This window comes from Gymnogyps californianus, chromosome 9, assembly GCF_018139145.2.
Source record: "Gymnogyps californianus isolate 813 chromosome 9, ASM1813914v2, whole genome shotgun sequence".
NCBI classification, from domain to species: Eukaryota; Metazoa; Chordata; class Aves; order Accipitriformes; family Cathartidae; genus Gymnogyps; species Gymnogyps californianus.
The window spans coordinates 5,076,932-5,093,579 of NC_059479.1; the positions used below are offsets into that span (position 1 = coordinate 5,076,932).

The window sequence follows — 16,648 nt, forward strand, 5'->3', positions numbered from 1 at the left end:
ACACGATTTTAATGTATTTTTGTGATGTGAGAAAAAGAAGTGTCTTCTGTCTGAAGAGAAAAAAATGGTTTAACAAATTGTCTGAGCCGATACCTTATTTGATAAGGTTTATCTTGTTTCTAATATCTCATATAGAATGTAAAAAAAAAAAACAGAACACAAAATGCCTTTAAGTTAAAACAAGATCTGGATAGACAACTGCTTTGTATCTTTGTTAATGATGCTATAGTCAATTACAGTTGTTGAATTATTTGTTTTTATAACACTACAAACCAGTTCTCCTTTGTGGCTTATGGGGCTGCACTCAGAAAATACTCACAAATCTCAGAGGATACAGAACCTGTATCATTCCCAAAAAATCCATATACAGGTGAGTAGACATATGATTTTTTCCTGTATAAGAAAAACTACTTCCCACCTCTGCTTTCAAGGTGCAACAGTATCACTGAAGTAAAAAAACACTGAAACAAGGTAAAAACCATGAAAGAAAATGTTATACGTGTTTCAGGGACCTTTTTATCCAAAATACAAGGGAAAAAAAGCAAAAAAAGCATTAGCAAAAGAAGAAAATACAGATTTCACAGAACAAATTCCTCAAAAAAATCTAAAACTATTTTTAATATGCAATGGCTTTTTCTGACAATGTATTCAAAACAGCATAGCAAAGACCATACTAGAATATTATATTGCTCTTTTTAGAAACTTTTCAAAATCATCCTGGCATATAATAAACAGTAGGAGTTTTCAAATGGATACTCCTACAGAAAACAGTGAAAAGAAAATTAATTTGCTACAACTATAGGACTATTTTAATCTTGGATTTTTTTCTTTTGTTCTTAAAGCACTGAAAAACATTTGTGCATACAGCAGATAAGATGAGACAACAGGGGATAAAAATAGAGGTAGGTTTGCTATTATAAACTAAAATTCCATAACAATTCTACAATATTCCATAATACATTTTTTAATAAATCAGTGTCTATACATTAAATCCCTAACCCTGATGGAGCACTCTTTCAGAAAGTCTTGCGTATGGGAATTTATAGTTATCTGTTCAGTTAGACCCTCCCAGTATTTACTGTATTATTGTTTGCTTGATCAGCCAATGCAGTTACATTCACAACTGTTATCTGATAAGGGCCTTATAGGTATCCATACAGGACAGTAAAACCTTACGTTTATCAATTTTCTTTCCTTAATCTTCAGGATTCTTCTCGTATCATACATCATGATGTTCAAGAGCACATAATATGAAAACATAAGAACTGCACTGAAGAATGTAAGAACTTAAGAACGCAGCTGCACTGGATCAAAGTAGAGGTCCTATCCAGCCCAGGGCCCTGTCCTTGTCAATGGCCAAAAAAGGTGTTTGTGGCACAGTGCTACTTACTTGAAGACTCCCTCTGTCTTCACAAAGATCTACTGAATTACCTAAGTTAAGCCTAGGTTATCATCTGGCTGCTTTGGAAACTCCCAAGAATAGTTCACTGTTAGGGACTCCACACATGGTATTTTTCCCTTGCTGTCGATACGGGCAGTCTCTCAGGATAGTGCTCTGTTCTAGGCATCATGCCTTTGGTCCTGCCACAAAGTAAACCTCAAACATAACAAAGCACTCTGCCACATTATTTATCCCCAGTGCCCATGGTGAAACCCCTTCTACTTTATTTGCATCTCTTGATACTTCTTTCTCTAACTAGGAGATTTCTAGAAGAGAAGCAGGTATCAGCCTGGTGTGATCCTTTGGGGGAGACATGAGCTCCAGGTTCTCAGCAAAACCTAATGGTGCTCTGGATTCCCCTTCTCTGGGACCCACTGGTAATTATTTAGCTAAAAGGTGTTTTGAAAGCTAGAGATGGACATTCCAAGTTTGCAGTTTTATGACTAATGTTTTGAGAGATTTTAGATTTAAACACTCAGATTTTTTCTTCAAGATCTACATCTCTTTACCTTGTCAGGTACTGTAATTGTAGGTGCGTGCTTTAAAGCTATAGTACTGAGAGGAACTAACTGCTCAGCATCACCCAAGAAAGATATGCAAAATTTGCTTGCTGCTTTTGTTGTCACCACATGAAAAAATACTACAATAATTTCAGTGTGATTAAAAATAATTCACAAAATGTGAATTATTAAAGCAGCGCCTTAGTTGTATGACAGTAAAAACATTACTGAGTACTTTTGCATTCCCAATATTCTAATTTGAAATTTCTAGACCAGCTTCTCAGCTACTATGTACTAACATTGAGCTCCGTAAAGAGTCATCATTTTATATCATCTAAGAATTTGGAGAAAGAATCCTTCTTCAAGACAGCATAAGACCTTACAGGATTTTATTTCCTTTTAATTTCTACTGGAAAATCCATTATTGATGTGATCATCTGCTGTCTTTAGAGCAATTGTATGAGTAAATGTCAATTATCTGTCACTGTCTGCATACTATTTAGATAATGACAATTGCAGTATTCCAGTCAAGGGGCAGTAATCCAATTGTATTATATACTTTCTCGGTTAACTATTGTACCTGTTTTTGCAAAACAACTAGTAGAAGCATTAAATTGCACGCTGCAGAGCAAAAGGTTAAGTATTACAGAACAAAGGGATGAATTTCTCTACCTCAGCGCTTCTAAGCAATGAGTGGAGAGGGGGTAAAAAAGCATCTTTCATCCTGTTTTACTGGAACAAACACTTGATAGTGCTGTTCATTTCCAACAGTTGCTCAAAAAAATAAAGGAGCATGTTTTTATGACTGAATTAAATCTGAATAATTTATTATGGAAAGAATCTATATAAGACCCAGTCTTGTCTCTTTATTCATGTTGTTTAGTTTCCTATACTGCAAAAAACGGTATGAAAATAGTACTGCAACTAAATCTCATAATGCATGTGGCAAATAAGCAGTAACAATTTGGTATTTTTAGTGAATGCATTGTATTCCATAGTGCGTTCACTTCATTAAAAAAAAACCCAAAACAAAACACCACCACAAAGCTTAAATCATATCCTGATATTTAAAATTTCTGAACAGTTATTGTTAGCTGACCCTCCCCTGAGCAGGAGGTTGGACGAGAGGACCTCTGGAGATCTCTTTCAATCTGATGATCTTATGATTTAGTAGCTGTTACGAAAAAATTATTTCTCCTAAGCAGCTTTATAATATCAAATGAATTTATAAGACTGAGCAGAAAAACAGAATAAAATACTAATGGCTAGTTCCTGAAGAATGAAGTGACAGAAAGAAATAGAATGAATATAGCATAATGCATTAGGACTACAGCAACTTTATAACCATTAAGCTGAGAAATGTTCATTTACAGGTTCCACAGCACTGCAACAGAACCACAACTGTATATTAGCGACATTGTGAAAGAGGATGATGATTTCTAAAGGTGTTTAAAATAATGGAAACTGATAACATATATAAATCATTATGATGATTTATAATGATATTTTAAAATTATTTATTATAATATTCTATGATTATTTAGGTGTGTTCATGTTTATCTTGGGTTCAAGTACTGAAAATTTGCCTTGGTTTCTCCGTAGACACTCAATTGGCTAAACTAACTTAACAGCAACTATTTTAAATTATTCATTTGGCTTTAATCTTTCATTACTTTGGAGAATAAACCAGAAATAGAAGGCTTCAACTTATGATGATCCTCTAAACGATACACAACATGAATTAATGCCACTGGCAATAAAGCCTTTTTCTCTACCATGAGCACCTTGAGAGGACAAAGAATCAGCAGCTCATCTCATCAGAGAAACATGACAAAATTAGACTAAAAAGTGTTGAGTTAAAAGGAACATAGTAATTGAAAGTTCAGATCAGATATTATCAGCTTTGAGAATGGCATAATTGGAAAAGAGATGTCAAAGTACAAATGTATCAAAACCCTGTTGGTACTAGAAAACTCCAGATGAAGTTTATCTCACCAGTATATTCAACACTTCCACCATGGAAATGTATTGCATCTACTGGCTGACTGCAATGAAGCTTATCTGGGACTTAAAATCTATAATTGCAAGTCAGTAGCATTCATTACCCTGTTTTTGGTAAAATCTCACTCCAGCTCTCTTAACTAACAAATAACAGAACAGTGACATTAGCAACATGAAGACTTTTTAAAATAAATCACCATCGGTCCCTGCCAGTACTACAGATATTTTTTTGCTTAGGCCCAGTATCTTCTGCCAAAAATGTACGTTTCCCCCTGTTGACTTCCGGTGCAGCAGTCATACTCGCGTGGACCAACTCTGGGCTCTTCCACTGAGAGCGCTGGGCAGCTCTCACCACATAAACATTTCATATCTGTCACAGCACTAGGGGCCAAGCGGCCATCCTCAAATGCACCCACAACATGAACAGCAGAATCTTCCACAGAAAAGTCAAAGAATTAAAAAATGTATCATATTTGATGAGTTCCATAAAAATACATTCTTCAAACTTTGTGTCTGTAGGTGAGAACGTCAGAGATGTAGAAACTTCACGATGTTGTTCGGATACTCTGCTGAACACGTTCAGGTGTGAAACTAGTACTGTGATGTGAGATGAAACTAATAAATAGAAAGGCTGCCTGTCTGAAAGGAAAAGTTGGGACTGTTCTACTTTTGCTCAGTCTTTCAATATGATTTACATCTAAGAGTATCTATTAAAAACCCTGTTGCTTTTCTCTTTGATCTAAAAGTGTCAAAGAAGCATCCGTTATAACACACTGCTTATTATTTCAAAAATTTGAATTTCCTTTGAATGGAAAATCAGATAGAATGACATCTTTTTTTAATGTATGACAAAAATGCTGTATATTAGGAATTAAAGAGATCAAGACAATTGACAGTAAGACTACAAAGGACTGGTAAATCAGTAGAATGAATGAAATGTATGAAAAGGAAAAAAAAATATCCACCATTCTGCTTAAACAAATGTTGCAGACAACATAGTAGGGAAAAACAGAATAAGACAAAACACAAGTAAAAAGTGACTGCACTATTAAACAACGAAAAAACTTTGTGGGTATCAACTAATGGACTAGGATCATTATACAAAACTAAATCACAGTACTTATTTTACTTGTAGGAGTCTAGAGAACCAAAGAAACCCAAACATATCCAAAGATCAACAGAATAAATTCTTGTAGAACTAGGTTATGGGACTGAGTGAAGGTTTATCGATGAAACTGAATGAAGACTGGAACACAAGTACACAGACATCACCGCCACTTGCAAATATGCAGTGGAGAGGACACAGCATTACAAGCAGTGATAGCTTATAAGGCTTAACTATTAAATCATAAGAACACTCATTAGACTAAATTTTAAATAAAAAGCTTAAACTAGAGCTCATAAAATGCCATCAAAACCAGCTTAAAATTCTTCCCTGACATCCTTCAATGTCCAACAGGTTTTTCCAAAGTACCTTAAATGACTCAAAAGCTTAAATTTCATTAAGAGTCACTGGAGAAATGTCACTGGAGAAAGGTCCCCGTCTCAAAAGCCTATTTCTAACCCATTAAAATTAGTGCAAGTTTGTCACTGATGCCACCTAGAAACAAAAACAAGCACTGAAGGTGACACTTCTGTTCTTCACGGTGCCTTGCATAGATATCCTTACGTAGGGTCCAGTGCTGAGATGACGACAATTAGGATTTGAATATTGAGGTGTTCACACCACTCCCGTCACTCAATGGAGTAAATCTGGCGTATTTTCAGCTCTCCTTCAGTTGAAAAAAAAAAACAACCCCAAAACCCAGGAATTCACTTTCCTAAATTGGAACTGATTTAATTGGGAGGGCAGAGGGGGATGACAAGTAGAAACATCCCAGTGTGAACTTTTTTTATCGTTCTCCAATTTTTCTATTTGTATATGCAACTATTAAGATGAGTCCACTTGAAATTGTGTTTTCATTCCATTGTCATGGCTGCTTGACATAAATGATAGATATGTCTATTTTCTACTCATCCTTCCTCCACTCACTTGATACACGTGCTGCCTGTCCTCCACTGCTGATCAGTCATTTGGAATGTGACCTAAAACTGAACAACCTTCTGTGAAAAAAGCCTCCCCTAAAGCACACTCACGTAAGTATAAGGAAGATACGTTTTTCTTTCATTACATCAAGACCTGGATAGTTCACCTACAAACTAATAACCATTCTTTCCCATGGCAAAATAAATAAACTTGGAGATACCAGGCAGAACATTCCCAGAATAATTGAAGATTTTTCTCCCTTTTGAACATTTGTCAACAAGCAGGATTATTGAACAAAATAAGTTTCCTTGACAGAATGATTTCAGCTTTTGAGAAAATGTATTCTGTCAACAAGACAGAGTAAGGACTTGACAAAATAATACATCTGAACCATTGAAGTGTTTTGAGTTTTCTTCTCAAGCATAACAATGAGAGGTTGTGTGTGTGCGCACAAAGTCAAAAGTAACTCTTTTAACATTATACGCATGTTTTCTCCTCAGGTGTCAAAGTCAAAGACAAGGTCTGGCAACCTCTCTAATGTCTTCATATAATGAGCTATGGCCAGAAACCAACGTCGTTTACAGAGACTGACCTCAGGACCCTTAGAGAAAGTCCTTTCTAAGCCAAACAATTAGCAAAGAATTAAGCAGCAAAACCAAAGGACAGCAACAGCCACAGTATATAAAAAATTAATCCAAAACAAAGCAGAAATATCTGAACATCGCCCAGGAAGAGTCTTTAGGCTGAGAAAGTTAGAGTTAAGCCTTTGTCCTAAAAAGTCTCTGGAGGTAGTGGCACTCTTGTCTTAGGTACAACTCCGTGCTCTGTATCAGAAGCCCGGCTCCTGCAAAACAACTGGTAAGCTTTCACATCAGTCATAAAATTTCTACTAAAGCTGAATTGCCTCTTATGAAAATATTTGCTGGAAAAGCTATGGGGGAAGAGGGAGAAAGGGGAAGACTCCAAGCATAGGGTTTCTAGTCTTACTGGTTTTTACTGAATTCAGCTTCTCAGCAAGGGAATTCTGGCAGTAAAAACATCCAGCACAAACTTTTAAATCAAAGCTGAGATTTAAATACTTCATTCTTGTCCTCACTATCAGATCAATAGTGAATGCTGATAATTTATAGATACTGATACAAAAGTGCACTCATAGAGTCAGCACTGGAGAGAAGCTAATAAAGAGATGGGGAAAAAAAGGAAGAACTTTATTTACAATATGCTTTGCCTACACTGGAATGCAGTCACCATCAACATTTTTCATTGGGATTTGTGCTGCTGGATATACTGTATTTCCTCATGAGTTCCAGTGAGGGGAGGAAAAGAATAAATAAACAAAATCAAAAAGCAGGCATTACATCTGTCAGCTGTAACCAGGATTTCCTTCTGTTTTCCTGCTATCTTTATAAACAACTTTCCAGGAAATTACCTTTCATGATTGAATTACCCAAAATAATTTTGATACTTAATGTGGAAGTTCTTCATGTTTATTTGTGTTGCTACAATGACCAACAACATATTTTAAGAGCCTCTCTCTAGACTATCAGTTACTTACTTGTCAAAGGTTACCAATTTCTCTGCTTCTGCCTTTGTTTTGATGTTAACTGTGCATTTCCCATTGGCCACATGTACATCTGGCTTTAGATTTTGTTTAAGGTTTGACCTTTTTGGCAAGTTCTGTACTTACTAATGAAACAGTCAAAAGCAAAGTGAAATATGTCTTTCCAGAGATAATCTGGCTGTGGTGCAAGGCCCATTTATGGAGTCCTCAGTGTATTTTTCATGTCTTTTGTTCTGCTGAAATAACTGGATCAAATAATAAAATGATGACAGGAACATGCGGCATCAAAATCCAGGTACAGCGTGTTTTACCACTGGGGGACAAAGTCTTGATATTCAGTTTTGCTTTCAGCAATCTTAGCAAAGCCTACTGCTTGATAAAGTAAGTACTGTGACACCATTTTCAAAGTCAGGCACTGGCATAAGTGTCTCAACTTTAACAGTTCACAATGAAATCAGAAGTCTCTCTTTTTGGAGCAAATCCATGACAGACTTAAGAATTCTCCAATGCAGCTAGCATTAAAAAAAATGTTGATAGCAGTAAAAGAAGGCCCGACAATATCGTTATACTGGGAAACGGATGTAAGATGTGTCAAGCTATATTTTTATAATTGCATGTATGATACACTGGAGTAAATTCAATATGTGCAATTTGAATGCTTGGCTATATGAAGCGCTAGTGACTGTGCAGTGACTACTGTTGTGGAGTAATTAAACAATGAATGTATTCTATATACTAAATCAATTTGCTTTTTCTTGTTTTCCCTCTTTAGCTGTCTTTCTTACAGGGTGACAAGTAAGTGGTGTGTGTGCACACGTACGAGTTCCATGGTTTTCAGTGTTACTTGTAAGAATCTCTGTGCATGGGGTTCTTTTTTTGTTCTGCTTTTTATTTTCCTTTGCTTTGCTGGGGTAATTGGACCAAAACCAATGCTAAAACAAGAATGCTGCACCAGTGCTCATAGAGGTAAAAAGTCATGGTCGTCATGTCATATAAATAAAATGTAAACAACTTCCTGGAATTACTTCTTCTATACTGGACTTTCTTGCAACAAAATGTTGTAGTTAGGGTTGCTTTGATGACAAAGTGTTCAATAGTAACTTGCATTTTCTGTTGAAAGGCTAATAAACCTTTATGTCTCATGTTTCCGTGTTCCCATATGGCATACTGAAAATTCTACTCATACATCTGGAAGAACGTAAGTCAAACATCTCTAACACCCACATTTCAACACAAATAGAATGTGAGCAAAGAAAAGTTACACTGTCAGCACTGAATGACTGAAATGGTCAAAATGCAAGAAAAACAAAGCCAAAATAATATAGCCAAAGAAATCAGTGAGGGGAAAACTTCAACAGTTCACCAAGCTATTTTTCAGACACTTGAAAGCCTCATGGAACTAAGCAGAAGAAAAAGACTGGAGGGTGTGGGGGTGGTGTGAAGCCACCAACAAATTAGAAATCAGAAAACAACTGGTCTTTACTGAAGACAACACTTTTGGTCCCATTTCTGCTCTATAGTTTGAAAAAGATCCTTCAGGCTCAACTCTTAAAAACAAATCCAATTCAGCTTTTCAATGTGAGACAAAATACTATACCCAGTTAAACAGAAATCTGGATTACTGAAGTTGCTACAAGTTCTTCAAAACCAGAGTGTGCAAATGTATGTGAATATATACATATACACTCACCAACCTACATACAAAATAAGTGTATATATGGAATATGTGTTTGAGTGTGTATGTACATATATATATACACACACACAGACCCCTAAAGCAAACTTATATTTCTGTCTTCGAAAGAACATGTATAGACAGATAAATGTATATCCAGAAAGGTCCTTTTCCTGACTTTATAATTCTTCCTGAAGTTTAGCATTCTGCATCCACTTACTTAAAGGAAAAAGACCTGATGAATTGCAAATTCAGTAAAAGCACGTTATATACTATTCTTGCATACAGGATGTGACATCTGAATAAAAATAAAAAGATTTTTATGAATGTTTATAACTTTTTACAGAAATATTTTGAAGCTTGTTAAAATATTAAAGAAATAAACGCCATAGTGGAGCACTAGACTCCTGTGCCAATTTTTTGTGTTTATAAATTTCCCTTGAGGCCCCGTAAGTGGCACTTCGGCAGCCTATGTTCTTAAAGCCCCCAGGATCCTAGAATTTAAGATCAAAAGATCTTTTAAAGAACAGCAGGTGCTAGAAGCTTTTAATATATAAGATGTTGGAGACATTAAAAAAAAACCACCAAAACCGTAGCTGCTTTTCACCCTATCGAGCTATATATCTCATGAATCCCGTGAGCAGGTTAATCTTTGACACAGCCTCGAGCTACTTTTATTGTAAGAAGTTAAGCAAAGAACGGTGTATAACCTGCCACATACCAGTCTGGGATGTAGAGTGGTTTGAACTACAGCAAGCTACAGCGCACATTAGGATTTCTATTAAAAATAAATAAGGGCTTCTCAACATTTTTCTCCTTAAGAGGGAACAACAAAGGATACAGACACAAAAGTGAATATTAATCTTCCAGCTTAGCTTTGTACTAGGGTATGCCACAGAGCAAAGGGAAATAACAAGAGCTAGTGCAATCAAATAAGTTTATACTGGCACATAGGTGGCTTCTTATCATTCAGATCAAAGGATGCGCCTTACTGGATCAGACCATCGGTGTGCATGTGATCCTCCCCAGGAGGCTGACATCGCCATATAATATACATCTAACCAATTGTGTGCTTTCACACGGAAGTCCTTTGAAAAGTCCGTTCTGATTGACTGAACGCTTCTAGCTATACATTCCACAGTCTGAATATATAGTGTGGCACTTCTGAGTCTCCTTCTATTTGTTTTCAGTTTATTTCCTTTTGCAGTCATAGCACGTCCCTTTGTTTTCAAACTACAGGACAAATATTCACCCCCGGCACAGCACCCATTAAAAAAAACAAACAAACAAACAAAAGAAAACACAACAAAAACCCCCTCTGAATATTAGCAATTTAAAAAAAAAAACAACAAACAAGTAAAAAACAGAATAATTGGAAATCCGATGCCACAAAACCAGAATAGCTTAACTGTTATCTATGAAAGTCTTAATAGACACATTCCAGATGGACTGAATTATTTTACATAAAGCATTCTCTTCATACCATCGCCCTGTGGTGCAGGCGAAACCATATATTAATAAATAAATAAGGTACAATTTCTCCAATACGTACAACAATCCCTACGCAACAGTAACTGTTTAATGTACTTTTTACTTTAGTCCGACATTTTGTAGTATCTGTTACATGTCTATGCTGCACAGAGAGGTAACACCCAGTGAGGATGAGTAGATCCAAAGGAGTATTTTTCATTATCTGTAAGGAATAAAATAACTGACAGAATAGTAAATATTAAAAATGCTCTCCGATGAACAGTAAACATTAAAAATGTTCTCTGATAAAAGAGTGTTTCTCTGAGGTGCTACCAACATGCAACTCAAAGCAGAGGAAAATAGGACATTCATTCAAAAAAGGGAAACAGTTACCTGTCCTGGATTACACAAAATGTCTAACTTTATGTTTCCAAAATCTCTACATATAGTAGACATAAATCCTATTCTTTTATTCCAGGGAGAGGAACACTTGCATGCAAAGATCCTCTCCACAGTCTCAATGTGACATCCAAAGATACCTGTCACTATTTTGGTAATACTTCTTCCTCTAGAAGAGAATTTTTTTTCTCCAGAAGTTGGGAAAACACCTGGGCTAAGAAAGAGCACTAAAATCCTCTGAACTGACTTTAAAAAAAAATAGTATTTTAGAAAGTCTACAGAATATGAAGAAAATTAATTTTATTTCAGTCTTTCTGTTTGACAGCTTTTCTGAGCTGGCTATCTGCATTAATTCTGCATGCCTGCCAGCTGACAAGTTCTATTTGTTGAGCAGATAATTGTAGGTGTTTTATTTTCCCAGTAACACACTATCACAAGACACAAGAGCGTTCAGCTTACTTTAGGTATGTTCTTCAGAACACAGAGGGCAGTGAATAATAGTGAAAACTGTTTTGCTTGACAAGCAAAGCATTAATGTGTCACATCAAATACTTTGTCTTGCTCAGTGTTCCTTCAGAACAGATAGGATTTAGCTTTCATATTTTACAAGAAAGACTTGCAAAGATAGCTGTGAATAGGTTGTATTTCAGGTATAACTTTTTAAAAAGTTTTCTTCGAGTTTTTAAAACTTTATTTCATAAGTCTCTAAATCTATAATAAAATAGATAAATATTATAAACTGCAACTTTTAAATGAAGAAAAGGAATTTGAAAATTCAAGGCATTATATTACATCACAAGCAGGTTATGATTTTCTGGTCATAAATATTATCCCTTTACAAATACAGCTGTATTTAAAATGAGCTACTTCAATATCATTATCCCTGGGGATGAATTTTAATTACACTACGTTTAAGTTATATTGCTTTCCGGAAGATTTGATTGTTTTGCCATGTAACTTACAAGGAGTGTAACTATGGCAAATTCACAGTCTAGATTTTATTCAGATTAACAGCCAGCTAGTGAGTTATTCAGTCACCAATTTTCAGAACTGAGGTCTAGAAGTCTTCTAAGTGCTGTTCCACAGTCACTAAGCTAACTTAAAGCCAGGCTTACTAGTGACATTTCCCTTGCCCTTTCTTAGGCATTTCAGAGCCTTTGCTTGTGCCTTACTAGTATTTGTACAAGTCCAGATAAACCATTTTAGGAAGTTAAATTAGCCCCCAAATGGTATCTTTTTCCATAGAGTTAGTTTTTAGATAATCAGCTTCCTGAGCCCTCTTACCACACGATGGCATAAATGCCAGGGCAGCGCAACGCAGGAACACACGGTTGGCAGCAGATGGGAGGACCGGACCCTGCAAACTAGATTTAGATCAGTTTACATTTCCATTTAGAACAAAATCTGATAAAATGATTTCCCATCAGACTGTGAGGTGAAAACTCATTTTTTTAAATGTTTTGAAACTTACTGTAGAAGTATTTAAGTTGAAACAGAAAACTGTCTACATTTGCAGAGTACTGAAAAAAGTCAGTCTCCTATTTGCTTCTGGGATTGCCTGAGGACCGTGACAGAAATATGCCAGTTTCAGGGCAGGAAGGGTGCAGATTGTATTATCTCAAGGTAGTTCAATTGTGCAATTTAAGATACAGGGGGAAAAAAATAGAAAAAAAAATTACACACCAGCACACACGTAGAATGACATCACAGTTTTGTTCATCAGAACATGAATACACCCAATACTGCATATGAGAAAGTTACACTACTTCACAGAATGGATTTAAAGATCATCCTCAATTTGCAGCTCATTATGATGGTCACTTCTAATGCTGCACAAAGCAATTCTTCTTCCTTGAGTTTTGGTTACATGTGCTATATAATCAACATTGGCAGGGATGCCAAGGGGACATGTTCTAGATAGTAAAATATTAGAATTAAAAAAGGATCTTTAAAAGATGGGGCTGCAAATGCGCAGGGGCATTAGAAATGACAATGGCTTGTCACTTAGATGTGGAAAACAATAATTATTCAATAACAATTCCATATTCATGGGAATGCAAGTCCTGACCAAAATGCTGTATCTCACAATTTCTTAAAAAGAGAGAGAAAAAGAGGATCTGAGCTGTGGGCACTTAATGAGGAGAGAAAAGTAAGAGGAACTACAAGAATCAGAATAAACCGCTGTATGTAAATGGTTTAGGGCAAGGAAACAAAACAATACCTACTTTTGTCTAAACTACATCTCACTAACCTGAGCTACTAAGTCTACCACAGTGCTAAAGATGCTGCCTAAAGCAGCACACTGCAGATAAAAGACTTGATTTACCAGTGTATTCACCTACTTTACACCAGTTCTATTCCAGTACAACTTGAAGAATCAATAGGTATGACTCACTGCTGCCTGGCTTCCATTTTGCACTAGGATAATTTTATTTGCTAAAATGATGTGACAGCACCATTACAACAGAAATAAGATTCCTTATGTATAAGCATTTAGGCTTATGACTCCCCCCCTTTCTAAAATCAATGGCAAAATTCATCCACATCCTTCTGTCAAATACTGTTCCACTCAAACTCAGAATTCAATTTAAAAAATACCTTTTAAGTCTGTATTTTCTTATTTTTTTCTGTGTTAATCAATCATTTACACACCAGTGCTATGCTTTTATTATCCCATTATTTCATCTCCATTGATTAGCAAAGAAGAGTTCCACTTTAGCTGCAAAGAATAATTGTTGGCATTTATTATGCAAAACTTTTAATACATAGTTTAGATTTTATTTTTATTAAAATCAAACCTATCATGAGTTAGCACATCAAATTCCACATATTACCAGTTTAACACTTTAAGGCTGAATCTTGAAATGACTAAAATACAAGTACATGCAGCAGTAGACAAGCATGTTTATCGCCTGCATATTGGATAGGTCATGAGCCTTCTAAAAAAGTGTAATAGAGTTGCATTCAGTAATATAACTTTAAAAAAAAAAAAAAGCCTGTTGAGTAAACAGTGACATACTATGCATACACACATGCATAAGCACATATGACAACAGAAATCTTCTTATTACCTGTTTTTTACTTTTCAATTATTTATTATAACTTATCTTTTTGTCTATTAAGGCAGAAATGAAATAATTACATTGGCTATTATGATATTTGGAGTGAGAAACCAAAAGGAATAAAAAGCCTCCCTTAAGGGCAACAAATACAGGGTTAAGATCACGTTGATACTCTTTCCCTTTCTGTGTCTCTCTTCCCATGCTTTGTAAAGTGCGTTACTCCTAGTGCAGTTAGCAGCTAATAAATTAAGCCAGTGAATTTTATAAAAGTGCCTTCTTTCCAGGAAAAAAAAATAGATTTATCTGAATTCTAGAAAGTAAGAGGTGACAGAGTTGAAGGCACAATGTATCAGAGAAAAATCCCAAGCATTTATTCAGTCTTTCAAGATCCTTTTTTGACTGCTTGAGTTTCCTCCTCTAGCCTGCTTCTTTTTGTCTATGAAGTTCGGTATCACTGCATATCTAAACAAGATGATTTCTTTCTCCTTACTGAGACTTTTTGTCAGGTCAATAACATCTTTTATGTTTAATTCATCTTCATTTTTTAATATGTAAACAGCATTAATTGGGAGGAAAATGGACTCAGATTCTGGAATATCAATGAGATTTTTAAGAACTGTAAAAGGTAGCAGGGTAAATGGTATTTTTAATGAGCTAACACCTTGAATAAGGACCACTATGAGGCAGAAATGGAACAGAAATGGAGATGATGAAAGCCCACAGGCAACTGACAGTTATCTGGAACTTCTGTGGAACAAAAATCATTTCCCTGAGGAAGGGAAACATGCAAAACTACTTAATTTTTAATCATATTTTTAATATTTAAAATCAGACTGTCTCAGCCACTTCTAACGAGAAGAGGCCTAATACAATGTAAGTACAATATTAGCTTAAGACAACAAACTTTGCCAGTTAAATGCTTGGCTCATAACTAGTCTATAATTATTCTCTTTACATACAAGAAGTCAAGTCTAAGGGAAAACGATGACCTTCCCAAGTAACTAAGATAGTACACTTTAATTGCAGAGACATATACAAAATTACAGCCATGGTTTTGTAAATTACTGTGTGTAATTTAATTGATAAAGACTAGCATTTACTGCTTTAAAAAATACAGTAGTATACATGAGCAATAAAATTTACTTATACAAATAGAACTACCATAATACTGCAGCAAAATGAACTTATAAACTAGAACACCATGCAACTGGAGAGGGACTCTGCCCAACTTTGACAACGGTACAGACAGAACACTTTTATCTCCCTCTTCCACAGTTGTGTAAAAGGTCAATGCTGTTACAAGCACTAGACTACCCAAGGGGGATGAGCTAAAAAGGAACTGCAATCACACTTTTAGCTCTACCCATTTTCTGAGACCACAGGAAAGTCTACAAAGCTATTTTCCGAACTATTTCTACGAATACTACTGTATTAGATGCTCCTGGTCTTTTCACAGCATAAGAGAAAGGAAGCAGAGATATACAGACACAAAGATGGGCACCAGTTTGTGCGACATATTTCACCCATTTCAGCAAACACAAGAAACTCAGCTCCCTTTCAAAGTACAAGACTATACTAGAAGAACTGTAAAACTTTTAAAACCGATTTATTAAGAACATTCAGACAGCCATAGAAGAAATAAATCTACTAGTACATATGCAAAAAAGTGACACAATTACTTTATTAAAGTATCAGTAATTATTATTCAGAAGCAGCTTTTCTAAAGTTAAAATTTCAATCAAAGTTCTCTTCTTTGACTGTCAGCTTGGAAATATATTTAAAATTTCTTTGCATTTATCTGGTGCTTGAAGGGCTGAAAATATGAATATTTGTTTTAAAGATGATGCATATTAATAGATAATTAATTTAAACAAACAAACACTAGAATGATAGGCCAGCTTTGATTTAAAGCAATACCATAAATAATCATCAGGACAGAGAATCAGGGCCACATGTTTTCCTAGTAGTGTGACTAAAACTTTAAGGGAAAAATACTGTGTTGCAAGTTAAGGGCACTTCAGAGTACAGTCACACTTACTTTAGACTCATGTGTTGAAATCCCAGTTTATCCAGAAAAAGTCTCTTGCAGACCACATGTCAAACAAAAACACAGGAGAAAGACCAGAATTCCCTTTTTGCACCATATGAACTGAGAATGATTTAAGGATGTCTTGTGTGCATGATGCTTTCATAAGTTAATATGAAATCTATGGTGCTTAGAATACTCCTGCCTCCTATTTACAAAAGTACCACAGTAATACTATAAACTTAGTTCTGCCTTATGTTTTATATTCTTCCAGCTTCCATACAGAGTGTAATTGCTGTCATATAGAAATTCCGACATATTTCTGTTTTGCACACTCTCACAGGTTTTCAGGAATACAGTCAGCAGGTATAAACAGGGTCAGTTTGTGTTCACGTATCTGTCACACATTTCAATAGAAAGCTGACATAGATTTTCCTTCAGAACTTTCTTAGGCACTTGAACACATGGCAGGGTCTAGTATTTTAAG

At 35.5% G+C, this 16,648-nt stretch overlaps 1 protein-coding gene across 1 annotated transcript in view; it reads right to left on the minus strand.

Annotated features, from left to right (window-relative positions):
• Positions 1-4,175: 4,175 nt before the first annotated feature.
• LOC127019787 (uncharacterized) overlaps positions 4,176-16,648 on the minus strand; it is a 239,319-nt gene continuing 226,846 nt past the window's right edge. Inside the window, exon 7 of the mRNA XM_050902015.1 lies at positions 4,176-4,375. Coding sequence (XP_050757972.1) covers positions 4,176-4,375 — 200 coding nt within the window. The remainder of the gene's footprint in view (positions 4,376-16,648) is intronic.